This window comes from Sorghum bicolor, chromosome 4 (assembly GCF_000003195.3).
Source record: "Sorghum bicolor cultivar BTx623 chromosome 4, Sorghum_bicolor_NCBIv3, whole genome shotgun sequence".
Taxonomy (NCBI): domain Eukaryota; kingdom Viridiplantae; phylum Streptophyta; class Magnoliopsida; order Poales; family Poaceae; genus Sorghum; species Sorghum bicolor.
Window position 1 is genome coordinate 57494605 of NC_012873.2, and position 27893 is coordinate 57522497.

A 27893-nucleotide genomic window follows, 5' to 3' on the forward strand; every position below is an offset into this window, starting at 1 on the left:
AGCTTGTTCTCGTGCTGTTTGGTAGGAGTTCCTCGTGGTTGGCACATATGGTAGGAGTATCTACATCAAACAGAGGCTAACTGTACTTCTCTGATCTGATCTTTCAGTAGTGGATGTGAGGCTGCATTCTTAGCTGATTCCTGACTGGTTTTGCTCAGGACTCAGCTTACCAATCTATTGTATGGGCTTATGTTTATGGGCCTCCGAGGTATTTTTGTATAGATACCAAAGGCCCATGTTATCATTGTTCTTTAATTATACTGAACATTTTATTACCAAGTTGGTTACAAGTAACACTTGCCGTACAAGTAGGAAACATCTTCTTTTGTTTTCAAAATAAGAAATCTATCTCCGTCTGGAGTGGGCGAGATGATGATGCTCTACTGTTTGGCAAGTCAACTATGGTCATTCTGCCAAAAGCCACTACAGGAAACGCGAGCTTTGTCTAGAGCCTGGCTTTGTCGAAAGCCAGACCCTCGGCAAAGACTGCCTTTGCCAAGAGCCAGGTCATTATCTTGGCAAAGAGCCTTTGCCGACGGCCAGGCTCTCGGCAAAGAAGGGCTCTAGGCAAAGGTCAGCTACGCTCTCGGCAAAGGCAAACTCTCGGCAAAGATATCGCGCCGTGAACGCCTACCATAGTCGTCGCCTTTGCCGAGAGCCACGTCGTTAGGCTCTCGGCAAAGAGGTGGCCTTTGCCGAGGGCAACGACTGGCTCTCGGCAAAGACCCCCTTTGCCGAGGGCTAGAACTTGCCCTCGGCAAAGAGTGAAGGTTTTTTTTGAATTTTGGGTCTAGACTTTTTCTATAGCTCTTGCATATTATATACAAGCACATGTTCAAATTTGGGAGCTTTTTATAACATTTTGCTATATTTCATAAATTAATTTATTTTCTTTGCATTTTTTTGAAAAAGTAAATTTGAACTGTAGGTGTATGAAATAATAATATATAGCCATTCAAAAAATGATACTCATATTTGAGAGTGTATTTTGAGGCTATATCCATAAACTCACCCAAAAGTTTGAATGTCTTTTATACGAAACATAACCATCCATGTGTCGTTGATGTGATTTTTAATTATATAAATTCCAAATGAAGTTCAAAAATCACAAAACTTGGGGACATGTCTTATTATCGTATGTGGATGTTGTGGTAAAAAATTTATAAAGTTTCGAGTAAGTTGCGACTCCGGATGTCTAAAATCCAAACATCTCCACATGTGATCATATTTGATCACATGTGGAGATGTCTGGGTTTTAGACATTCGGCATCACAACTTGCTTGAAATCTTATGAATTTTTTACCACAGCCTCCACATGCGATAACACGACACGTCGCTAAGTTTCGTGATTTTTGGACTTCATTTGGAATTTATATAATTAAAAAACACTTTTCCCTCACATTCCTCGACATGTTATGTCAGCGAAAGGGTTGAGATTTCATGTGTGGTTGTGGGTACAACCTCAACATACAATAAATATCTTGACTATTATTTTTTGAATCACTGAGTTCCAATATTCCATATACCTGCAGTTCAAATTTGAATTACGTGAAAAAATTTAAAGAAACAAGATTAATTAGTTAAATATAGCAAAAAAAAGTCAAATTGATGCCAAATTTTGAAATGTATTTAGAAATTGGATCACAAGGAGACAAAAAAAAACTCGAGTCTAAACTCACCCTGGTCGGCGTGGCCAGATGGGGGTTCGGGACACGATGGAGGCCACGGCGACGACGGGTCAGAGTCACAGCACTAGGGGTAAGGCGCTAGCGACTTCGAGTAATGATATTCATGTGGACTTGTGGTTTATGTTATAAACTTGTGTTTATGTTGGACTTTATGTTAGATTTGTTATATCTATGTGGATTTGTGATATCTATGGACTTCGATATGTTTCATGTGATATATATGTGGAGTGTGATATAGACATGTGGATTGTGATATATATATACATATGTGGCTGTGCATGTAAAAATCAGGGAAAAAATAAAAAACAAAAAAATTCCCACCTTTGCCGAGAGCTGTCCAGAGAGGCTCTCGGCAAAGGTTTTTTTTAAAAAAAATAAAAAGTCTTTGCCGAGAGCCAGTCTGGACGGCTCTCGGCAAAGCCCTCCTTTGCCGAGAGCCAGTCTGGCAGGTTCTCGGCAAAGGAGGGCTTTGCCGAGAGCCTTCCAGACAGCCTCTCGACAAAGACTTTTTTTTTAAAAAAAATAAAAAAAAGTCTTTGTCGAGAGCCTGACAGCACGGCTCTCGGCAAACACGACGTCAACATTAGCGGTCATCGACGGCGCCGTGGGCTTTGCCGAGGACGTTTCTGGCCCTCGGCAAAGTCTTTGCCGATAGCCTGCCAAGTGGCTCTCGGCAAAGAATTCTTTGCCGAGAGCTTCTTTGTCGAGAGCTCTTTGCCGAGAGCCACGTGGCAGGCTTGCCGAGGGCTTTTAGACCTTTGCCGAGGGCTCCTGGCTCTCGGCAAAGAAGGCAAATCCAGTAGTGAGCTTCAATTGATAAGTTACCAGTTGGGTCTTCATGCAAAACAGAATAAGTGATAACATGGACCTATGGTATTTATAGAAAGAATACCTCGGAGGTTCATAAGTCATAAACATATATAAGCCCATAGTTTTTTTTTTAAAAAAAAGAAGGATATAAGCACATAGGTTGGTAGCCCGAGTCCTAGGCAAAAGCAGTATCCGGATCTTTGATGTACCAAATATATATTCAGAGATATATTCAGTCTGCAGCAATGGACGAGGCTTGGCTTGTGAGCTTTGAGCAGACGGGGAAGAAGTAAAAAAGCGGCGGCAACAATCCGTGCCTCACAAACTGTTCTCACATCTCAGTAGCAGTATCTCACTAGTTCTGGCTGCTGGACCTGAGACTGAGAGTGACGGGCAAAATATCTGACGACTTGTGAACGCCATCGGCAAGAAGCCCAAGATCGATCACCCCAGCCCCAGGACGGCGACCTCTACCGGCGCCGGCGGCCCCGCGCGGCAACTGCAGCGCCGCAGGCCCGCAGCAGCTCGCAGGAACGAAAAGTGAGAAGTGGCTTCCTGGACGCATCGGGCTCACACCTGCGCGCACGCCGTGCAGGTGCAGCTAACTATGGCTCTCCGTAGCGTGCCACATCGCTCGCTCCTGCGCCACGAGCAGCTCATCCGCACCGAACAAAACCAGTAGCCCGAGATTAGTTGGACACGTCTCGGCCGCCGTCGATCCCTGTTGGTGGATGTCGATTTCACTGAACTTCGCCCAACGCAGTAATTCACAAAACCGTACCTGAAATAGTGATCCCAAGGCTTTTGGCACAGGTAGCAGCTACTTGGACTCAAGAGGAAGCATCGCACGAAAGCGTTGCACTAGGAGCATGTTCGTTTGATGAAAACCTATGGTTAAAAGTAATATTCACTTTATGAGAGAAAAATACTGTTAAATGTTTTAAATTTAGGAGATAAACTTAAACAAACAGGTTGCATGAGGGTGTTCGTTGTAGCTTAAAGTAGCTATAGTTTTTTTTTTGCTAGGCTGGATTGGAAAAGTATGTTAGAGCATCTCCAATAGTTTTTAAAAAGACAATTTATAAATCGAAGAGTTTTTTAAATACCTGAAAAAATTGGAAGCATATTTGTTAGGTTGTTCTAGTGGTTTTCAAAATATTAGTTTACTAAAATATAGAAGTCAATTTTACATCAAGAATCTTCTTGACTATTTCTAAGTCATCCTAACCATTTTTATTTTTCTCTCTTATATATTTGTGTCGGAACCATGTCTTACTTTTTATTCTTATTACTCGTGTTCTTCTACTTTCAGATTGGCCGATGGATACATGTGTGTATATATGCACGTGATTAGGTCGGTTTTTCCTGGTGTCGACAGATTGAGAGTGTTTGAAGAGCAATATTTTCCAATCATGACAAAAAAAATCTAGATTGAAAGTGTGTTTTTACAAACTCTTGGAGATGCTTTAGCTCTAGGCCAAAGATACATACCCACCGCTGTCCCATGACCGTGTAGGGCTAGATCCACGTCTAGATATCTGGTCTGTTAATATTTAGTATGAAGATAATTAAACTAAATATATTAAGCAAGACTCAAACCAAAAATTTCTTTTTTGAGCTCAAGGTTTGTTGCCCAGGCTAATCCAGTAAGGCCTACGGCTCAAGGTAGGCCTAAAATTAATGCTCTAGTCCGCTCACATGAGAATCTCAGAAATATAGAGCTGTCAAATCACAAGATTGACAAAGTTATCATAATTGTCTTGCTGGTGAAAGGTAGATCGGCTACCAATAAAAAAGAATAATGGTGTGAAGAGCTCGGTTGGTTAGGTTACTTGTTGTGGACCTTCTCGTTCGGGTTCAAGTCATTGACTTAGCAATATGTGTGACTTTATCAATTTCTACATCTATACTGGGTTTAAAAAAAATCGTTACATTCTAAAATAAATTCGAAAAATAAGAGCACTGGTGTTGAATCTATGCACAATAAGTTGACTCATGATGATTGTTGTCCTTTAAATAGAATGATCTTGAAAGAGAAAACGCTTGCTCAGATAAAACAAAATCTTATGATTACTGGGAAACAATGATGTCCTAAATAAAGATAGCTTGATTAAGAGGATTGAATTTTGATAGTCCAAAGTATTACTCCTGTGATTTCCTATTGCAAAAGTGGTGTCGTTAGTGGTTGATAGTTGATAAGGGCAAGACCATTGGAGCTGATATCCCAGTGAACCTTACACAATGTTGGACTTGGAGAAGAAAATGACTACCAAATGGTCAGAAAATGCCATATTTTTAAATTTGCTACATATTTTGTGTTATCTGCAAAATCAAGAGCAAGCCATGCTTTGAAAACAACCGAGAAGAACACAAGGAAAATTATTTGTATGCCTTTGCATTGATGAAATACTGTACATGTCTATACTCTTTGGATAATTTGTAGCAACATATAGATAGTATAAGTTATGATATATTTATTTTATGAATAAATATTTCTCTTCTTGTAACTGGAGAAACAATCTATCAAAGTTATATTTTAATTTGGCTAGGCTTAATAGGACATTGTCATGTTATTGTCAACTCCAAAATTCATCGTAGAATGAACGAATTATATCCCTTAAATTTTATAGAAAATGTAAAACATAATAGATACAAGATATGTGATATTCTTGTACTCGCTTCTCACAAAGTACAAATAAATAATAAAAATAGGGTTATTTTTTTTGAAAAGCTCTGTTTGTCTGCACTACTTCACCAGCCAGTGAACGAACAGTGTTTTCTCTCACATCATTTCAGCATAAGTTAAATTTAGTTTTGCAAGATTTATAGTAAGAAAATGAAAAAAAAAGAACATCCCATCCGACCAAATTCGGCGAAGCTCCCAAACAAAACCTGTGAACCCCGAGTTGCCAACCGAAACTATCTCGCTCCTACGGCGGCCTGACTCATGTGGGCCAAAATTCTTTCTTGGCAAAGAAGCATAGCCCAGGCCCCAGGCAAGGCCGAGAAGGCGAGAAGGCGCAGGAATCCCCCACTCCACACCAACCTCCAAAAGATCCAAGACTTCCCAGCCAGCACCCCCGTGCCCGTCCGAAACGAAGCGGCAGCGCACCGTCCCGGAACTCGCGATCCCCCCGTCTCGTCTTTACCGCATCCTCATCCTATCCGTTTCACGCTTATTATAACTCGTTTCCCCGTTCCGCCGTTCGTCCCCTCCCCATCCCCAGCCCACGACCTCCGCCACCGGCCACCGCCTGCCTCAGATCCCCCGCCCCGCCCCGCCCGTCCGTTACCCTCCCCAGCGCGACGCGGCCGCGGCCATGACCATGACGCCCTCCTCCGCTCTCGCCCTCGCGCACCACGCCGCGGCGTCCCCGCTCCCGGCCTCCACGCCGCGGGCCTCTTCCAGGTCCAGCTCGCTGAGCCTGGTGGGCCCGGGGGCCGCGGGTCTCGGCCCGCGCCGGCTCGTCGCGGCGGCACCCCCGCGGGCGTTCTTCTCCTCGTCCCCGTACTACCAGCCGCCGCCCCAGCAGCAGCCGGAGGGGTTCTCGCCGCACCGGGAGTACGGCCTGGTCCCCATGGTCATCGAGACCACCTCCCGCGGGGAGCGCGCCTACGACATCTTCTCGCGCCTGCTCAAGGAGCGCATCGTCTGCATCCACGGGCCCATCGCCGACGACACGGCCTCGCTCGTCGTCGCGCAGCTGCTCTTCCTCGAGTCCGAGAACCCGCTCAAGCCCGTCCACCTCTACATCAACAGCCCCGGGGGCGTCGTCACCGCGGGGCTCGCCATCTACGACACCATGCAGTACATCCGCTGCCCCGTCACCACGCTCTGCATCGGCCAGGCCGCCTCCATGGGCTCGCTCCTCCTCGCGGCCGGGGCGCCCGGTGAGAGGCGCGCGCTGCCCAACGCCAGGGTCATGATCCACCAGCCCTCGGGCGGCGCGCAGGGCCAGGCCACCGACATCGCCATCCAGGCCAAGGAGATCCTCAAGATGCGCGACCGCCTCAACAAGATCTACCAGAAGCACACGCGCCAGCCCATCGATAAGATCGAGCAGTGCATGGAGAGGGACCTCTTCATGGACCCCGAGGAGGCGCGCGACTGGGGCCTCATCGACGAGGTCATCGAGAACCGGCCTGCCTCGCTCATGCCCGACGGAATCGGTGGAGGCCTCGATGTGCCCAGCCTCGGTGTCGGTCCCGGCGGACGGGGAAGGGACGCCGTGGAGCCCTCGGCGGTGTGAGGATTGGCCTCAAAGGTGAAATCCCTTTCGCATCCGGTGGCTCTGTTGTTTGTTGTTAGATCTAAAAAAGCTTCAATTCTTACTGTACAAGGTTAACCTTGTTATTATGGTTATGGAGGTGTCCGGCTCCCCATTCTCCTTGTTGCTTAAATTGCCTGAATTGAGCTATTGGCGATATAATTATTGCAACTCCAAGGAAATTCTGTTCTGTTGATACTGATAAATTAACACAGTATTGTGTATGTTGTACTATATTAGTATCAATTCCATGCCAGGACATTGAAACTTTCTCTCTTTTGTTTCTTTCTCACAGTAATTGCTCTTGCCTTTTTGTTTCTGTCAGGGACTAATTCTTAATATGTTTTTGGTTTCATGTTGGTGTTCTTCGAACAGCCTTGCTGCTGACCTAAGTGTCATCTATATGTTAAATATGCAAGGACATTATTCTGATCTGCTATATAATGCATTTCAAGTTTATAGACTTATCTGAGACTGAGAGGCCTTAGAACAAGTGTACTTTCTGTTCAATTGATTGCTTGCTTGGATTTTTATTTACAATTTGTAGGTTGGTTAAATTCCAGGACTTAGCACTTCTGAAAGTTCTGTTGTTTGGTTGGGCATTAAAACATACAATTTGCAAAACGAACATTTAAGCACTGTAGTCCACATTACCCAAAAGAGCATCTTGTAAGGTGCTAGTTAAGTGTGAGATATCATGTGTTCTAGCTTAGGAATCGTTCATATAAAGAATTTATTGGAACCTCGTTAATTTGCTGCTCAAACTTGATGCAAATTGTACTCAATATAGTCTATAGCTCAACCGAGTCTTAATAGACCATGGAATTAATGATGGTTTAGAGATTCTAGAACAAGTTAGAATCATTACTATCTGGTTAAGCTCTGAATTGTTTGATTTTGTGATGAAATTTGTGTCAAATTAGATTTATGTGTCAGCTATTGTTGATCACATGTTTCTGCTTCAACCGTTACTATTTTATCTCACGTTTCTGATGACAATAATACACTGTTGGAGTTCACTAATGAATTGTATGTAATCTAGCACTTTGTACAATAGGGTGGATAAAAATGGTGTATGTTAAAGCTACCACAGTTTCATTTAAAATATCTCTTCCATAGATTTTTATAAAGTCTGCTTGGCACGTGCCCAAAAAAAAGTAGTTTGTAAGTTCAACGGATAATGAATGAAACAGGTTTAATAATTTGGGCCAGATTCTTGGTCCTGCTAGGCTGCATTCTGGGCAATTGTGATAAAATAAATATGTAGTAGCCTGTATTGCAGTTGGATGACACCAGTGTCCATTAGAACTGTACAATTTTGATTTTTTTTGGTGTGGTTTATCCAGTAATAAACCACTAGTTGGTCATTTTTTAGGTACCGGCTTGGATATGGTATTGTTGGTTTTTTAGTTTAGGAGTGTTAAGTGAGGTGTGTGCTTGTCTTAGGTTTCAGAACTAAAATTATGAATGTACCACTAAAGTTTCAGTTTAGTAAGACTTAACCGTATTTGGTTGTTTAATGCCATCTGCCATACTTCAAATGAATTTGGCTTGTAGAGCTTTTCCCTAATAGTGGAATTTGTTGGTAAGAAGAATATATTTGAATTGTTTGTGTCAAGAATATAGTTGGCGTAGCTCTAAATTTGAGGCATCTTGTTAGTGTTAAATGTTTTTGGTAAGTTCACTTGTCAGTTGAAGTTGATGCTCCGGTGCTTGAGGATTAGGTTCAGTGTTTTATTAAGCTAATGTTATTTGGTTGAGGATGAGATATAAGCTAATATTATTTGTTGACTGACCAGACGAAATTAAGCTATGTTGAGCTGATTAGTCAAATTGTTGTATGATCATATGAGTACATTCGGCATTTTCTTTTGCATGTTTTTAATTTGAAACAATGCATTAGGTTGGAGTGCTACATCTAGTGGAAAGAGTATTTAATCTAGCACTACAACATAGTTAAAATATTGGTGGACTTGGAATTTGAAGAACCGAAGAACTATTAACTTGTCTGATTCAATGTAGGTGCAATTGTATGCATTGCTGAACTTATGCATAAAGTATTAACCATGCCTAGTTTGATCTATGTAAATCTATCACACATTGTTTATATAGGATCTGGTTGAAGGTCTACTTTTTGTCAGTCATTTCACTAGAAGTTTCAGTTTAATGAAAATTTCACTAGAAGTTTCAGTTTAAGGAAAAAGGCGTGAAATCATATTTATGTAATTGTTTAGATATTCTGTATACTCAATGTTTTAAATGAATCTAGCTTAGGTCTAGGCCACCTTGGGGTTGTTTCAACTCAGGGGTTGTTTCAAATGAATTGGTAGAACCGGCGTCTTCCACCGCCAGCCTTCCTCTCTTCTCTCGTATTTCACCAACATCCTGCTTGTTGAGAAATCGGTTCTTGCAGAGCACACAGACAAAATATGGAGCACAGAGAACACACAAACATATGAGGGACGGGAGCTCTTTATTCTCTTTATTATTGATCTGGTTGCTGGTGTACAAAGGAGACCACATGTCTCTTATTTATAGAGCGGGTGAGCTGGCCAACAGCAGTGATTGTATGCTCCCGTAGATGCTCCTCTCTTCCCATACGTTGTTCCTTTTGTGATTAATAATCACATGTCTAAACAGTGAATCACCCAAACTGAAGTTTCACAACATCGTGTTGTGATTTGTATGGTATAAACATAGGGAGCACACCGATATAGGGAGGGGACGGGAGCTCTTTATTCTTTTTATATATTATTGATCTGGTTTGTGGTGTACAAGGAGACCATAGGTCTCTTATTTAGGGCACCCATAATGGTATAAGAGCACTCACAATATAAGACTCTATCATATAGTCTAAGACAATTAATTACATATTATTCATAACATTTTGCTGATGTGACAGTAATATATTTATTGAAGAAAGATGTAGAAAAAATAAGACTCCAAGTCTTATTTAGACTCTAAGTCCACACTATTCGAGTTAATAAATAACTTTAGACTATGATAGAGTTTGTATTGTGAGTGCTCTAAGTGTTACAGGCTCTATGCCTAACCTCTCTAGCAATAACTCATAGTATAATTGGACTCACATAACACTCTTACATGATCATAAAATGTGTATGAGCTTAACTCTTAATAAAGAGTTAGCTTTTTCTTTCTTTTCTATTAAAATATTTTAAAAAAATACTTAGAGCTAGCTTATAAGCTAATCGTTCTCAATGGAGGCCGGAGGGTTTCATGTTTCAGTTTTCAACTTATCCTATTTTAGAAACAGTTCAAAATAGTTTCATCCTCATAAAACTATTTATGCTCCCCTAAAATTTTTATTATCTCTCTCTTCATAAAGTGGCTTATAAAGTTGGTGAACAGACCAACGGCAAGCCGCGTCTGCGGCTTTTGTGATTAGGCCCTGTTTAGATTGAGGATGAAAACTTTTTAGGTGTACTAGGCTTAAAAGATTTGTCTCGCGATTTTCAACCAAACTGTGTAATTAGTTTATTTTTTATATATACATTTAATGTTTCATGCATGTGTACAAAAATTCGATGGGATGAATGAAAAATTTTTGATAGGAAAAGGCCTTAATAATCACGTTAATAATCACGTGTGTAAACAGTGATTCACCCACGTCGAGATTTCACAACACTGCTCATCGATCCCTTATTATCGCTTGTCCGGTTGTCTCTCTATTACTGTACTGTTCAATTGTGTTTTGTGGAAGTAGTAACACTATCACGCTGCCTAGTTCACGTCAAAAACGTTAGGAGAACACGAACATGCCAAATGACAAGCGGAAATGGGCGGCCATGATTCCCTGCTCCCATGGATCTCATTGCGCGAGAGGTTTGCTGATATTCTAAATCTTGTATATCCATCAGCTAGATCTTTCGAACTAGCAATTGGGTGTGTTTATCTCAGATTAAAATCAAATTCTCGGTAAAAATAATCAATAATCTTACTAAACAATGTTTTCCTTTCATAACAAATTTGCACAAGTCAAATTTCATGCCTTGCTCTCCACTTGGCCTAAGGTGCTGCACAGTATCCACTCACTCCATTCGCCTCCTGTGCAGCCACGCTCGCCTGTATGCTGTCGCAGCTGTCAGTGCCCCGGTTAGTGATCACCAATGTAACCCTAGAAAAAACATTTGAACGCTCAGTGCGAGAAGTGAAGATACGAAGGAAATAGTTGTTACTACTCGAATACTATATACAATCCGTTTGATCACATCATCTTGAGTTGAAAGAGTATATATTATCCTCATAGAGAGCCTTCACCTTCACCCTCTGCTACCTCTCTCCTATCTTGAAGCTATATAAACACACTTCTCTCGTATTTGCTTTAGCTTTGTCCCTAGCTAACCATAGAGGCCTATGTCTCTATCCTCACTGACGATTTCATAGAAAAGTCACTAAAAAACTATGTAACTTTTCCTTTAACTCTTGAGTAATTTTTTTATAAGCTCTTGAGTTTACTGTCGCAACGAACTTACTACTCCCTTCAGTATTTTTTGCAAAGTTTAAGAGTCAAACTCTATAATCTTTGATCAATAATTTAGCTCATAACTTTTTAATTATTATATAATATAAACTTAATATTAAATAAATAAATGATTTAAGAGACCATGTCATATTAAAAAATGTTTTATAATTTATATCTGAGGGATTGAGATGACGTGTGGCCACCTATCAGAAGATGTCTTGTAATGGTGTCTTGATGTCGCTCCCACTGAATAGAAAATCTTACTAAACCTCTAAAAAGTTAGCAAGCCGCCAAAGGGGCCCAACGTTGCCGAGTACTAAAGTTGTGGGCCGGATGTATGGCCTTTGAGATGCGGCCCAAGCTGGCTAAAACCCTACCCCTCTTCTCCCACGACGCCGATCCCCCGTCGCCGCCGCCTCATTTCCTTCCAGTCCGAATCCTTCTTCCGTCCTGCTCGGGCGTTCCGACCAGCGTTGCTCGCTTCTCGTCACTCCCGCCGGCTGCTGCTCTTGGCCGCACCGCGGTAGAATGGCTTCCCTCTTCAACAAGATCCAAGAGGTACACGTCCCTGTCTGTTTCCCTTCACACCGCGCAACCATCGCGGGATCTCGATCTGCCTGATTCCTCCTCGTCGCTGGGCGTCAAAGCCAATCACGGCGCTCGTCATGGATTTCTTGACACGAGGAAAATTCTGCCCCGTACTCAACGCTTTGCCCCGATAGAATTTGGCAGATGCTCGGCACGCAGTGGGCATTTTGTGCCTTCAGTATCTGGGGACTGATTCAGTGTTTCCCATCCTTCTTACCTTTGCTCTTAGCTTCGAAGCTGCCTGCATCCTCGTTCAGATGCCTATTTGATTTCTCTGTAATTTATTGTAGTGCAACTATTACAGCACTAGCCCACGAAGATTAATTTGATTTTATGTAAATATGTAATCGCCGTAAATCTTACCACCATTTTAATTGATCTTTATTGCTAAATGTTCAGGCGATCAGAACAATTGCTAAGAGCCCCATGTTTGCTCGTGATCCAAGGCATCTTCAATTTGAAGCTGATGTAAATCGTTTGTTTCTCTATACGAGGTTTGCTAATATCCTAAGAAAAAGCTGCTCTGTTTTCCCCCTTTTTTTTCACTGTGTAATTTTCAGTAGCATTTCCTTCGTATTTTCAGTGGCATTTCCTTGTACGAAGTATTAGTAGCACATTAGCACTTGCAATTTTTTTCCTTTATCCTTTCAAGCTTTCGGCTGCCAGTTTGTGTCTTTTATAGTTGTTATTTCATTCTGGTTGTTCATAAGTGAAAGTCATTTATGTGAATATCTGGTTAGATGAGTTGCATCTTCTCAGCTCTTTTGTTATTAACACAAACAATTAGTAAGCATCTCGTTTAGGCTTTCAATGATAAAAGTTTGAATTCCCTGGGGCGCAATAAATTGATGGGAGCATACTTGAAGCCTAGTATATTAATGACACTATTTGCCGAGACAAACACAATGTCAAGTTAACCAAACTCTTGGTGCCTAAACAGTTTTCAAGTATGCAATCATTTGAAAGCACATCAGTGGACTTAGATTTCATCTTGTCTGGGCAAATAGTGTCCTTAATATACTAGGCTTCAAGTATGCTCCCATCAATTTATTGCGCCCCAGGGAATTCAAACTTTTATCATTGAAAGCCTAAACGAGATGCTCCCATCTGTTACTAATTGTTTGTGTTACCCCTAATCAAACTGCAGGGATTATTCCACTAAACATGTAGTGTTGGGATCTGTGTTCAAGGAGATTTCGTTATTACCTAGTTCTCTTGCAAAACCATTTGTGGAGTTACTGCTTTCCTGAGTTTCTTCTGCTGTGCACTTAGCTATTCTCGTCTGGGGGAGAATGCTGAAGAGAAGGACGCAGAGGAGATTATTGACTTGGCTAGCAAAGCTTCTGTTGCTGATCAGCAGAAACAAGTGCAGGAAAATGTTCATTATCAACTTAGGCATATGTGCCAATCAATGGATAACATTTTATGCCCTGATACAACAAATGATCCGTCAAAGGAACCTTCAGAAGCACATAATCATTCTCGGCGTAGTGGATTGAGTTTTGCCGTTGGTGGGGCTGCATCTACAAACAAGCAAAGGTAGTTTGTTCTGACTAAGTACATTACATTGGTGCTTTCCTGTCCAAGGGTATTTCATCCTAAAATAGGCTAGTATGTCGACCACTTGCATGTGGATGATACTATTGCATAACAATCAATGAAAAGTCAGTCTCTACAGTTTTCTATTACTTGCCTAGTTAACTAAATAAAGATAATTATATTAACTCAGTTAATTTACCTCTGTATGGGGGATATGTAACTGTTCCATTTCTGCAGCATTAATTTTTTAACTTCCTCTCTTTTGTGTCTTGTATTAGCCATGCTAGCTTGACTTGCATATCACTGTTATGTTTTGTCAGCACAGTTTGTTTGAACTTCCATGCTAGGTTACTTACAAATGCATTGATCTGTTGATTATGACATTGTATGCACCAATGAATAAATATGTTGCTGCAAGTGATGCTAAATCCTGAAGAGGTTACATGTGTTTACATCTGCACTTGTTTCTGTCCAACAAATTCTAAGCGCTCATCTATTTGCTCTGCAGTGCAGTTATCCCTGCTACACGACCTTTGACTCGAGCAGAATTGTCAAAGAAATTCAGGGATCATTTTGGGTACACCCTTGACATCGGACCATCTGGAATTCCTCACAAAGATGCAGGCCAAGGTCTGTTCTTATCCGGAAAAGCAAATGTTGGTGCTGTCCTAGCCATCTATCCTGGTGTTATATATTCACCTGCTTACTATCGATATATACCTGGATACCCAAGAATTGATGTTTGCAACAACTATCTGATCACAAGATATGATGGAACAATAATTGACGCAAAACCATGGTATTTTGGTGGTGAAACAAGAGAATTATGGGATGGTTCAGATTTGGTGGATTACAATGCTATGCCACCTAAAGGCTCAGAGAACAACTCTGATCGAGTGTGGAGAATGCTTAGCAAGCCTCTAGAGAAAAGTGTAAGGGAAAATTTTGGTGAAGTGCTTGAACGACGAAATCCCCTTGCTTTTGGTCATTTTGCAAACCATCCACCTAAAGGTTCAAGTCCTAATGTCATGATCTGTCCATACGATTTTCCCTTGACAGAGAAGAACATGAGAGTATACATCCCTAACGTTACGTTTGGTGGTGAAGAGACCATTAAGATGAAGAGGTTTGGCTCCTTCTATTTCAAGTCTGGAGGTTCTGATAATCAGGCTGGTGATTCTCTAGTGCTGAAGACGCTAGTGCTAGTGAGTACAAGGTCCATCTGTGATGAAGAACTCTTCCTTAATTACCGTTACAGTAACTCAAAGCGACGGCCAGAGTGGTACAGCCCTGTCGATGAAGAAGAGGATAAGAGGAGATGGAGCTAGTTTAGCACTTATATACCATTGTTGTTGTGCATTTTTTTTTGCTAACTTTCTTAGTTCTGTTTTTCTTTTCTTTTTTCGGAAATTGCAACTGAGCGTGGTAAGCTCCTGAGATCGAGATGACAGTTTTGCCTTTTTTTTTCTCATTTGCTATGACAGTAGTTTGGTGTCACAATTATCATCATGATAAAAGTGGAGCTACTCATGTAAGCTCTACTCTCAGGTCCTTGTCGATAAAGGATTACATTTGTTACTCCTTTTATGCGTGCCTGTCTTAATGGTCTATGGAAGATAAATAATTTATGTATCTATTGCCTGATGATGAAATTTGTGTTGGAGATTCCCATGCAATTGTCCTTTTTAAATATGCTTTCCAGTTTGTTAGGGCACTCACAATGCAGACTCTATCATGGAGTCTAAAGTCATTTATTACCTCGAACAATGTGGACTTGAAGTCTAAATAAGACTTGCAGTCTTATTTTTTCTACCTCTTTCTTCAATAAATATGGTGCTACATCAGCAAAAATACCATAAATAATATGTAATTAATTGTCTTGGACTTCATGATAGAGTCTTGCATTGGGAGTGCCCTTACCCATCTGCCATCTAAATTATGCACTAGGAGTCTATAAAATACCGAGATAGGAAATCCAATTAAACTGGTTTCAGAAGTTTGTGCTTGCATCACTTCATCACTTGATAGGGCATACTTGTGCAAAAGGAAAAATAAAAGGGGAACTTAGTATTTCTTCCATCTTACTGATACTTTTTGTCTACATGTAAATAACTCAAGGCTAACAAAAACAGCTTATAGTATCCATTTCCTCGTTGACCAGATTTTCAAACAGAGTTTTGGTGTAGGGTTGCTTCTTTTTGAATCAAACCTGTATTGGATATGCTCATGTGGCATAGTGGCCTTCTTTCTTGCCGCATTATCTGCTCTTCCTTGCAAACCCAGCTTCACTGAAAATCATGCAGTGTTGTTGACTATTCCGTCTCTTGAACTGTGCCGTATGTGGTATGTTTGCTCTTCCTTGTGATATGCATGCATGGTGTCATCATGTCAATTTTGCTAGTAGCACCGAAAGAGTGTTGTTTGGTAAAATCACAAGAAATATATTTTTCAGTCAAATAGCTGCTCCGGGAAGCCTTGAGATTTTTCCATCTGGACGGTGATTTTGCTTGGATTGTATGGCTTGACAGGTTAGTTAACCTTTGTATTTTATGTTTCTCAAATAATTTTTTTTTTGTATTTTATGATTTCGTCCTTCTTCTCATAGTCTCTTGAGCCTGCAATTATGCATTAATCAGGCTCTTTATGGAAATAACATTGTGTATATACAGCCCGTTTCTATTTGCGTATACTTCTTTATGAAATAACATTGTTTTATGCATGCCCATGATTGAAAATATTGTTATGCAACTCTAATATACTCCTATATTGCTATAGTGTCAACGGCTGGTTTATCTGACCTGTCAAAACCAACGAAATCAGTGTACATTTCTCTTGATTAATTAATGAGGTTGCTTCTGGAACATTTCCCTTCTGCATCTGCGTAGAATTTCTGAAGACGTTAATTCCATGAATATGATGTTTTAGTGCTAAAATACAATCTCCTCGATTATTGGGATACAGAATAAATGCATTCTGAAGACCAGATTGGAATTTGGTTTGTCCCATGCACAGACGTGTGTGTTTCTAGTGAAGATAAGTTCTCGAGTCTATTTAGCCTTCTAAGGATGGCACATTTCTCAATGGCAAGTTTCTCTCTTTTGTTGCCCCTGTGCGGTGAAATCAGTAATCTTAATCCATTACCCATGAGCCGATAAATCATCGGCATCTAAGTCTTGAATACAAAAATGACAATTTTTAGCAATTCGTTTTTGGTTATAACAACAATATATACTCTCTTCAGTCCAGTTTACATGGCGTGTTATACATTATTTATTTATTTTAGTTTGTTTTATTGTTATAAGAGAGAACGCACATCAGTTTACATGGCTATATATAACACAGGTTTGTATTACAAGAGAGAACGCACATCCATTGTAGCTACTGTGTAGCTTAATTGGTTACGAATTTAACATTATCAAGTTTGTATTACAATATTTATAAATTATCGGCTAAATTATTTATAAAAAAACTATACATTTTGACACTTGACATAGGTGAAATGTCTTGTAAACTGAAATGGAGGGAGAGCTGTTGGCGATCAAATCTTCTAGGTCATCATTTCACCATATGTAAACTTACATAATTATTAATCAAAAATAATATAAATTTTGACTCTTGACATACGTACGTGAAATGTCTTATAAACTGAGATGGTGGGAGAGCTGTTGGGGATCAAATCTTCTTTTTTTTTTTTTTTCGTGATCGGGACTTCACCCGTATTTCGGATCAAATCTTCTCGGTCATCATTTCACTACATGTAAACTTACATATGCCTAGTGATGCTGCCGTGATCTCACGCATTCATGTCCATAAGAACAGCCATGTGCCGGCCCGATACAATCATGCACTACTACCTGTAGCTGGAATTTGGAAGTACGTTATCTGGGAAAAATTGTTGAAGCAACGCTACTTTATTATAATTTTTTTTGGAAGGCTATCCCGTTTCAGTTTATATACGAGCTGGAGAGCAGAGAGCACCCAAGCGATATATACAATGCAGTTGCTGAACGCCCGGATCGATGAGGCTAACCAGCAACAGGGGCGAATGCCCGACAAGTTATATCCGGCGGTGCCGCGGGTCTAACCGCCCAAAATAAACCAACTGTTCTTGAATGAGAGCATGTCTTCCCATAGACGCAGCACGTTCTTCAGACTTACTCGTCAGCATCATTGCTAATTCCAAACGCAAAACCTTCTCCCATGTTGTAAATTCCCTTTTTTATGCTCCTGAAGCTACCTCGTCGTCATTCGTCAAGTTGGCTAAAAAAGAGCTGGGTATATATTACGAATGTCATCATGTTGCTCTGTAAAATAAGCTATCCTGCCATGCATGGGGATATCTGAATCTGGAATGCAATTATGGTACTCTGTAAAACAGGATCGAAGTTACTTACGGTGGGAAAGAAAAAGTGCTCATAGTGTGCCGGCTACGTCACAGTGTAGTGCACTACTATGAATAAACATTAAGATAATGCTTTTCCATTTTATATAATTTGCACTAATAATGGTGTATTTTATGCCTAGCTTACTAAAGTTTTCAAAATATCAGCTCTTTGTACATGTTTACACTAGTAAGAACAATATGACACTTAATTTTAGACAATATAATAAAATAGGTATACATAATATACATAAGAAATGATTCAATGACTTACATATCTACGTCTTACTTATATCATGCAATATATATATATATATATATATATATATATATATATATATATATATATATATATATATATATATATATATATATATATATATATATAATAATATATATCGAAACAATAACTTATATAATCAGAGAGGTCTCTCTAGATAACTTTATCTCGAACCCCCTCCCTATCTAAATCCCAAGTTCGCATCCTTTTTCTCGTCTTGCCACCCTTTGTCCACTCTCACTCTCTTCGTTTTCACCCACACACCCTGCCCCACCGTCAGTCTCTATCTAACTAGTGTTCCCATCCTCTCAAGTCTAGGCATAGACTCTACTGACCCTCCCAAAGACCCAAACTGGCAACCAGTCTCCTCCATCGCCACGACAACTAGCGCCACCGGTGCCTAGTTACTTCACTGCAACTTCCACCACCGCTAGGCTAGCAACCTCCTTCTCTTTGGCCATTTATCTAGCCTTGGTACTCTAGCAAACACAAAATTCACCCCTAATCCTATAATCTAAAATCTAGCCTCCTTTGAGCATCGTCATCACAAATATTTAATTAGAATTAAGATCAATCATTCTCATTCTCTCTAATAAGCTATCATTTTGAACCATCCTCTCATAGGGCCAGCCTCAACTGCGTATGATATCGCTAACTAACTGTGCTGAAATCTAACATGGAGAAAGGAAGAGTGTTCACTAATGACAAGAACAACATTAATTGATTTCTCATGATCCAAGAAGAGGAGAGGAGAGAGAGTACACCTTATGTCCCGAAAGGACCGTAATTGTAGAGTTAGAATTTTGACCTATAAAAAATACACATGTAGTTACTATCACGATTAGATCAGGTGGGTCCAATTATTACAAAAAATGAAAAAATCGTATGATTGATAAAGAAACAATGGTTTTCATGGAAATCTCACTAGCCACTGGGAGTTCGGATTCTCTATACAAATCATGGCACTAGTCAAAAGTAAAAAAGAAAAAAAAATATGCCATACCTAACCTCATGCGTGTTGACTGAGGGAGTACTCTACAAGAGCATTTTTGTAATTTCTTATCTATCATTGATTTTGTGTCTGGTCCTAGAAATGTATTTTTTTGTGGGACAGAGGAAATAGATTTTCCCTTTCATGCAGCTCCAACTTAGGTATGGTCATCTCCAAGGCCGCTGTGGTCGTCTTGAGCATTTCTTTTTTGAAAAGGAAAATTTTATTGATCTTGACCAATTACTAATGCGATACTCTTTTGTCCCCAAAATAAATGATTACTAGAACTACCATAGGTTTGACTAACTCTATATAAACAGTAACAATATCTATGACATCAAATAAGTATATGATAAAAATATATTTTATGATGTATATAGTGATGCTAATTTTATAACAAAAATATTGATGCTCTTTTCTATGAATTTTAGTCAAATTTGAATAGCTTGATTTAAGGTAGCTCTAAAATTCATGTAATTTGTGACGGAGGAACGAATATATACATTGAGTTGCTTCCTGGATTTGCATGGCTTCCATTCCATATCATTTACTGCTTATAAACTTGTGTAACTTAAAATACTACTCAATAAGAGTAGTTACAATATGCTAGAAATTACATGTAATTTATTTGTCTATGATTTATGTAGATATAATATATAGAAATTATGTTTCAATAGGTAGTTTCTATAAAATATTTTTTGTCCAATCAATCAAATAATGTATTCTCTCCTCATCATCTACCTATCACATCTCTTTATATCTAATATGAATATGGTATGAGGTTTCTTATGTGCGGAATTTTAAGGCGTCTGGAAAAAACTAGAGCCATCAGTTTGGATAGCTAGATCAGATAGGTATAAAGTAAGAAAAACTAATCTAGAGGAACTTAAGTTGTACCGGAACCGAAGATATATGAGTCCGGAACCAAAAGTTATCTGAGCAAAGAATTATTTATAGAATAAATTTAAAGGGTATAATGGCATTTCCTTGTATGTGCTCCTACTCTCGTCTCTCCTTTCATGTCTCCGAGCGCGGGCGCCGGGCGGCGCGGCTCGCAGAGGCTCCTCGAATGGGCGCTGCATCACGACGACAACGCTTTGCATCGGAGGATTCTGGCGGGCGGCCGCGGCGGCGAGCATATATATGAGCGGCGTGGTGGCTGCTGCTGAACAAGGAATAGAAAATGGGCGGAGCCGGAGGTGTGCTGTCAGCTGTGCGGCTGTGCCGTTGCAGCTCCTGCCTAGCTTCGTGGCTGTAGTCGTCATTCTCATTCAGGGGCAGGACAGGACGAGGAGAAGGCGGAGGTGCTGAAGCAAACGCGCGCTTTGCAGCAGCGGACCTTCGCGAGGACTCGACGGCGACAGACAGCTAGCGTTGGTACATGGACGTCGTCGCACTAGCTATAGCTAGGCAGCCTGCAGGTCTCTTGATTGTATATACGCTGGCGAGAAGCTCTATGATTTCAGGCTCTTTCGACGCCGCGAGGAGGCCGCTCCTGAACGCGTGGGTTGGAGCGGTTCGTTTCGGCGCGCTCGACGCGGCCAAGGCGGTGCTAGCTGCCAGTAACAAAGTACACCCCCGTTTCATTCTAAAAATTTTGGAGAGTTAAAATATTTTTAAGTTTGACCAAAATTATATAGAGAAATACTAAGATTATAGAGAGTATACTATAAAAATATTTTTTAAGTTTGACCCTAAACCCTAAATTATAGAGAGAAATACCAAAATTATAGAGAGAAATACCAAAATATGTTTAAGTTTGACCAAAATTATGGAGAGTATACTATAAAAATATAACTAAGGAAGAACTTAATGATATCATAATAGTTATTATTTTATCATATTAAATTTAGTCAAACTTAAGATACTTTGACTCTTCAAGGTTCTTGTAATGATTTATAATTTAGGATGGAGGGAGTACTAAGCTTCCTTTAATTATAATAATTTAATTTTCTTGATTAAGATCAGCGGTAAATAATTTTAACGAGAGGATGGTTCCTCCCAACTCCCAAGCACCGCCCAAGCATCGTAACAAAGCCCAGAAACCATTTTCTCATCTCTTCTTTAATTGGTGGAATATGCCATGTGATTTTTTTTTGTTAATTGTCACTCTAATTGATGAAAACTATATGTCGGGAGTTTCCTATGTATACAACCGGTAACTGCATGCTTTGAGTCTTTGACTCACAATATAACACTACATAGCACAGATGCATGGCTGAGAGAGTTATTACTGACGCAATCACGGCCGTCGGCCGCTGCCGGATCGGAGCAGGCGCTAAGGTTTTTATGGAGGCCTCGGCCGCGCACGGCCCTCTGGGTCAGCGGGACCTGTGTTATATATAGCCACCCGGCCGGGGGCGCGATGTGACGACGCACCAGCAGCGAGGAGCTGAGCTGAGCTGAGCAGCGGCAACGGCAGCGCCGCACCACACGCGCGCGCGCGCGCATCTCCTACCTAGCTCACGATGGCGCCTGCCCGCCGCTGCTCCTTGCTCGCGCTCGCCCTCTCGCTGTCGCTCTGCTCCGTCTTCGCTGCCGCGGCGCAGCAGGCGGCCGACCGCGTGGCGGGGCTGCCGGGGCAGCCGCCCGTGGGGTTCGCGCAGTACGCCGGGTACGTGACCGTGAACGAGACGCACGGCCGCGCGCTCTTCTACTGGTTCTTCGAGGCCACCTCGTCGCCCGACAAGAAGCCGCTGGTGCTCTGGCTCAACGGCGGTACGTCGTATGCTCCCTAGCTCCCTCGCTTTTGCTTAGCTCTCTCTCTCCCCTTGCTCTGCGTCTGCGGCAGCGTACGTCGCCTCTACACCTACCTGCACCGTTTACTCCGCTGTCTGCTCGTACTTGGCTCTCGCCACGCCATTATTTCCTGCCTCGATGCTTGTCTTGTCTAGCTCTAGCTTCTACTTGCTGCATGTTTCTTCTTTCTTCTGCTCGGCGGCCATGGCAGGCATATGTCTGCAACATGCATGTATAGTATGTGGCTGATGCTTGATTATGCAGAGAAAGCGGTTAGGAATCGATCGAGATCGAGATACAGATAACGTGACGATGGCTCTGGTGGTAAACACAATTAGTTGAGACGTTCATTCTATCTTCCAAGTCGATATTGACTAAGAAACGGAGTGGTTAGGATAAGTCACGGAGAGCTTAGGGGGCGATGATGCATGACGTCTCTGCTTCTGAACTGTGATGGCGTACGTGCTGGACTGCTGCTGGTAGCCCCTGGTACTAGGAGGTAGGCAGCAGTTAGCAAGGTGCTGAATTGCTGATGCATGTTTCAGTAGACTAGTCGAAGGACACTGTATTAGTCCTGACCGATTAAGTGACAGTTAGAGGCGAAGGTACGGAGGAGCGCTATGCTATCACATCAGATAATCACGCCCACCATTAATTGGAAGTTTCCTGTTGGAGGTTGATGCTGTAACCTAAACCTTCCGAGTCGCTACTAGTCACTGCCCACACAGGACACTTCTCTATTTGTCATTTAGTTGCACACCGTTTTGTACCGTGTACCCTATTGCACACACCGGCCGTTTTGCTAACCTTAAACGTAGCACATTTTGTTCGGAAAAAAAAAATCGTAGCTGATTTCAGTTCTCGGAATGTGGGTTTTTTTCTTAAAAATATATGTAGGAGTCAAATTAAAGTTCATCATATGAAATATACGCAAAGTTCCTATGAGACTTTTGCACTCTAGACATTCTATCAAGTTGAAGAGCCTCCTAATCTTTGTTTAAGCATGATGCGTCTCTCTATATAAAAATGAATATTAGAACGGGAGGGGATAAAATTTCCACTGATATGTTGATGCCCATCACCTTCCCAATCCGAAATTGACCAACGCCATGTATGTAATGGCCAAGCAGAAAACGACATAGGGCCCAGCTGTCATCCTCACCAATGTCCCTCTTGCGCGTGCTGGATCAGCGAGTGCGTCAGCCGGAGTCGCTGGTCAGAAGAGATCGATGGAAGAGCATCATTTGGTACCCACTCGACGTAGACTGCACCCTTCGAGAAGGATATAGGCGCTACGCACTATGTGGCTACAGTGTCACACACACAGTGTTGTGCTGAAGCTCCATTTGCTGACTCTGACTGCAATGGCGAGTATATATGCTGGATTGCTGGCTTTGTTTTGCATGGCATATGGTCAGCTAGCACTCTGCAAGTCATCAGTCAACACAAGCTCCCGAAAACGAAGGGTGTCGCTGTATATAGGAGTGAGTGAGGAAGAAACCTTGTGGCCGAATTCACGTAGCCCGTCCTCGTGGGGATTTCTGCAGAGGCGTTTGCCGACATCCCAAGCAAAGTGTCAGATAGTCAGAAAGGTCTAGCTAGTTTTGCTGTTTTTGCTTGCACCGGCTGAGCTGTTCGTCGGACCCCTGGGGTAGGAATATGTTAGTTGGAAACGTGTGAGCCGCCGTCTAGGGAGGATGATTGAGATATATATGTTATATTACTTGCAAGTAGGAAATGTCCTCCAATCCTGCTAGGTAAGTCTACTAACTGATAAGACCCTGATTTCAAATCATGGTTCCACAATAAGAATGTTAAGATAATTTGTTCTAAGTTAATACTCCGTACCTCTTGACTTGTGGAAGTGAAGTAGTATAATTCAGACGATGAAGCCATATATATTACTGATTGGTTGCCATTGTTGGTTCAGCTTTTGTGGAACCGTCCAATCAGGTGTAGTGCTAGTACATCAGGTAGTTAGGACAGAACAACACGGCTCGTACCTCCCCCCAGTCCAATCAGTTCCTGCAGGTAGGCAGTTAGGACACATGTGACGATTTTATTTCCAGTTTTGTGATGATATACAGAGACCAAATCCGGGTATCCACACTATAGAAAACGCTGTCCCACATGCATGACTTATATAGCTTTTACGTTGATTATCATATCATATATATTACCAGGGAATATGTATATAGGTAGTTAGTTTACGGCATTCGACGACGATTTTGTTCTTTCCAGATTTTCGGACAGAGAGAAGATCGAGCTATATTAGGCTACCAATTCCGAGCATCCACAGTTGCACACTGCTATATGTACAGAGTCAATAATCTTAGCTGTTGTTGATCCCCTCATGAATGAGTATATACTATGATCATTAATTAGACACCGATGATGTACAGTTCCTCCCCACCCACCACACGATCCCATTTGTGATTTGTCAGTCGCTGGTCATCAGGCACGTATCGTACCGATCGATCTGTTTCCTTCGCAACTCATGCATTCGTGAAGAGGCAATATTCTTTCGCGAATGAGGTCCATCTCTGCAGTCTGCACTACGCTAGCGCTCTAGCTCGCTCGATCTCTGGCCGTGGCCAACTCTCTTTCAGCGAGCGCACGCCGTGTCCACTGCGCCGGCCGGTCGGCCGGGCGCACCTAGCTGCGACTGCGAGGTGGATACTGGATAGCTCTATACATTGCATGCATAAAGGCAAAGCTCTATCAGAATCCTGCCAAGAGTGTTTAAAGAGTGTGTCGTTGTGAGCAGGGAGAAGCAAAAAGCATCCTCCATGTGCATAAATCCATCTCATCTCTGCATGAACTCTGCTAGGAAGGATTTGCTCGTCCCTTTGCGTTTGTACGCAACCAAAAGGGCGACACAGTACTGCACGGTGTACGTACGTACACATGCATAGCCATGGGCATGATGAAGATGAACCCACACGCCATCATGAGCCATGGCCGTGCAGCTCGCATGCGCGCGCAAAACGGCAAGAGGGCCGGAGCAGGCCGGTTGGCATGGCGCTTTCACGCGCGCACGAAACGCATGTACGTATACGTCGTCGGTACGTGCGCGCGCGGTGCGCCACCAGCTAGCTATAGCTAGCTACCGATCCGGCTCCGGCCGGCCGGCCAGACGACGACGTGCCGGCCGGGGACCAGAGGCCGGCCGGAAAAGAAAAGATCTCAACAAATAATGGTAGGTGGCCTGCGCTAGTAGCTGCGCTGCGCTCGTCCCACTGCACCTCACACAGTGCAAGAAGCCTAGTAGCGAGTGGGCTAGCTGCGCCTGTGGTGGCGAAACGGCCGGCTGGAATGCATTGACCACGCGCTAGCCTCCGGCCCACCACACAGCATCGATCGTGCGTACTGTACTGTGTGTCTGTGTGCACTCAAACTACTGCGATCGAGCAGGCCGTACCCGTACCCATCAGCTGCAGTCGCAGTTGTTCATCAGCCGAGGTGGTGATCGATCCCGTGAGGCAGGCCGTGAGGAGTCACGGACGGGATGGCCGGAGCGGCAGGAAGAGCCAGCGCGAGTGGATCAGTGAACGATTGGTCCATAGCCGCTGTCGTAGCTGTAGGTTTCCATCTCGTTGAACCTGCATGCGCCAACCGATTCTTCCTTAGCTTCTGACCGTCGCTGCTGTTGTCTCCGCTGCTCATCCATCCATTAGCTGACCGAGTGACCGGTCCACCCTCCACGGGCGGCCTAGCGTCGTGTCGCAACGCGAGCCTTGGGCGCGGCGCGTTCATGTCCCTGTCGGCGGGGCTCCGTTCCCACACTCGCCTGCTCTCCTCGTAATCATGAGCTAGGCTAGCTCGACGTGTTTGGGTTTTCTTCAGCTCGAATTTGGGATACCTGCTTTCATTCTACTCGTAGTAATTCAGAGATTGTAGTATCTAATAATGCTTCTTGGTGGTCAGGGTTTTTTTTTTCAGACTGAAGAAACTGAAAAGTGTCGTGGTGGTTGCATTGCAGGGCCTGGGTGCTCGTCGATTGGGTACGGGGAAGCGGAGGAGCTGGGGCCCTTCTTGGTGCAGAAGGGCAAGCCGGAGCTCAGATGGAACAACTACTCCTGGAACACAGGCACGTTGTAAAAGACAGGGAACAATTGTGTTATTTTAGTACTATGTCGATTGCCTAATGTTTCAGTTTGCTAAAATGCAAAATAAACCAACTGCATGCAGAGGCGAACCTTATGTTCCTCGAGTCCCCAGTGGGCGTCGGCTTCTCCTACACAAACACAAGCTCCGACCTGCAGCAACTTGGTGACAAGATCACCGGTATGTAATAATTAATATACAGTCGATCATGATCAGCCGCCGTAATGATCTTTTCCAAGACAAACAATTCGTCCTTGTCTTTGAATCGATGATTCCGGTCTAAAACCATATATATCTGAACACTTACTCAGACTGTGTCATGTTTCTGATAATAACGCAGCTGACGACGCTTACAAATTCCTGCTCAACTGGTTCAAGAGGTTCCCGCAGTACAAGTCCCACGACTTCTACATCGCCGGCGAGAGCTACGCCGGTGAGTACTCTTTTTTAACCGATCGATGGAGCCGTTCACGTCTCAGCTAGCATCTCAAGCACAAATATTTCTCAGCTAGTAGTTCAGTCAGATCAGCACGGGACTGACTGAGAGATCGACTGAAATCAATGACGACGACGACGACACGAGTTGATTTTGCATCCCCCACCCACATTGGCATGCATGCCTGCAGGGCACTACGTCCCGCAGCTGTCGGAGAAGATCTTCGACGGCAACAGGGCGGGGCCCAAGGAGAGCTACATCAACTTCAAAGGCCTGATGGTCGGGAACGCGCTCATGGACGACGAGACGGACCAGACGGGCATGATCGACTACGCCTGGGACCACGCCGTCATCTCCGACCGGGTGTACGGCGACGTCAAGGCCAAGTGCGACTTCGCCATGGTCAACGTCACCGACGCCTGCGACGCCGCGCTCCAGGAGTACTTCGCCGTCTACCGCCTCATCGACATGTACAGCCTCTACACCCCCGTCTGCACCGACCCGGGCTCGTCGGCGTCGGCATCGGCGTCCCACCGGAAGGTCGCCGTCCATGGCGCCGCCCCCAGGATCTTCTCCAAATACGTGCGTGCCTTTCATTTCGGGGAATAGTACGGCGTTTTTCCTTTTTTTTTTTCGAGCAACACGATGATGATGATGATCTGCATCATATCGGTGTTGCAGCGAGGATGGATCATGAAGCCGGCGGGCTACGACCCCTGCACGGCGGAGTACGCGGAGGTCTACTTCAACCGGCCGGACGTCCAGGCGGCGCTGCACGCCAACGTGACCAAGATCGGCTACAACTGGACACACTGCAGGTGCATTGTCGTCGTGTGTCTCGTTACTCTGAAAAAAGAAAAATAAATTCTTCAGGTTTCGGAGCACCGAAAACTGAAACGTGCTGTGTTGCGCAGCGACGTGATCGGCACTTGGAACGACGCCGCCTTCTCCACCCTCCCAATCATCCGCAAGCTCGTCGCCGGCGGGCTCAGGGTGTGGGTCTTCAGCGGCGACACCGACGGGAGGATCCCCGTGACGGCGACGAGGCTCACCCTCAACAAGCTCGGGCTCAAGACCGTCCAGGAGTGGACGCCGTGGTACGACCGTCTGCAGGTTGGCGGATGGACGATCGTGTACGAGGGCCTGACCTTCGTCACGATCCGCGGCGCCGGGCACGAGGTCCCTCTGCACGCGCCACGGCAGGCGCTGACGCTCTTCAGCAACTTCCTGGCCGGAACCAAGATGCCCCCAACGGCGTTCCTGTAGCTGCCGCCGCCCATTGTCCGGCAAAGCTGGCTGATCTGGGGTTTTCCTTTTCGCCTTCTACCAAAGATGTAATTGTAATTCGATTGGGGGAAAAAAGGTTCAGGAATAAAAGTCATAGTGCTGATCACAGTCGTCGGTACGTGCGCGCGCGGTGCGCCACCAGCTAGCTATAGCTAGCTACCGATCCGGCTCCGGCCGGCCGGCCAGACGACGACGTGCCGGCCGGGGACCAGAGGCCGGCCGGAAAAGAAAAGATCTCAACAAATAATGGTAGGTGGCCTGCGCTAGTAGCTGCGCTGCGCTCGTCCCACTGCACC

At 43.4% G+C, this 27893-nt stretch overlaps 3 protein-coding genes across 3 annotated transcripts; all 3 read left to right on the top strand.

The window, feature by feature from the left end:
* On the top strand, positions 5544-7055 carry LOC8066188 (ATP-dependent Clp protease proteolytic subunit). The gene has a single exon (XM_002452448.2). It carries the CDS (start codon positions 5819-5821, stop codon positions 6746-6748), a length of 930 nt encoding a protein of 309 aa, XP_002452493.1. The 5' UTR covers positions 5544-5818; the 3' UTR covers positions 6749-7055.
* On the top strand, positions 11627-15021 carry LOC8074789. Its single transcript, XM_002452449.2, has 4 exons — positions 11627-11807; positions 12237-12331; positions 13110-13376; positions 13885-15021. The coding sequence occupies exons 1-4, from the start codon at positions 11778-11780 to the stop codon at positions 14702-14704; spliced, it is 1212 nt and encodes a 403-aa protein (XP_002452494.1). The 5' UTR covers positions 11627-11777; the 3' UTR covers positions 14705-15021.
* Positions 21369-27704, top strand: LOC8074790 (serine carboxypeptidase-like 34). The gene is made up of 7 exons (XM_002452450.2): positions 21369-21746; positions 25750-25857; positions 25959-26054; positions 26215-26307; positions 26501-26892; positions 26992-27128; positions 27225-27704. The coding sequence occupies exons 1-7, from the start codon at positions 21497-21499 to the stop codon at positions 27574-27576; spliced, it is 1428 nt and encodes a 475-aa protein (XP_002452495.1). The 5' UTR covers positions 21369-21496; the 3' UTR covers positions 27577-27704.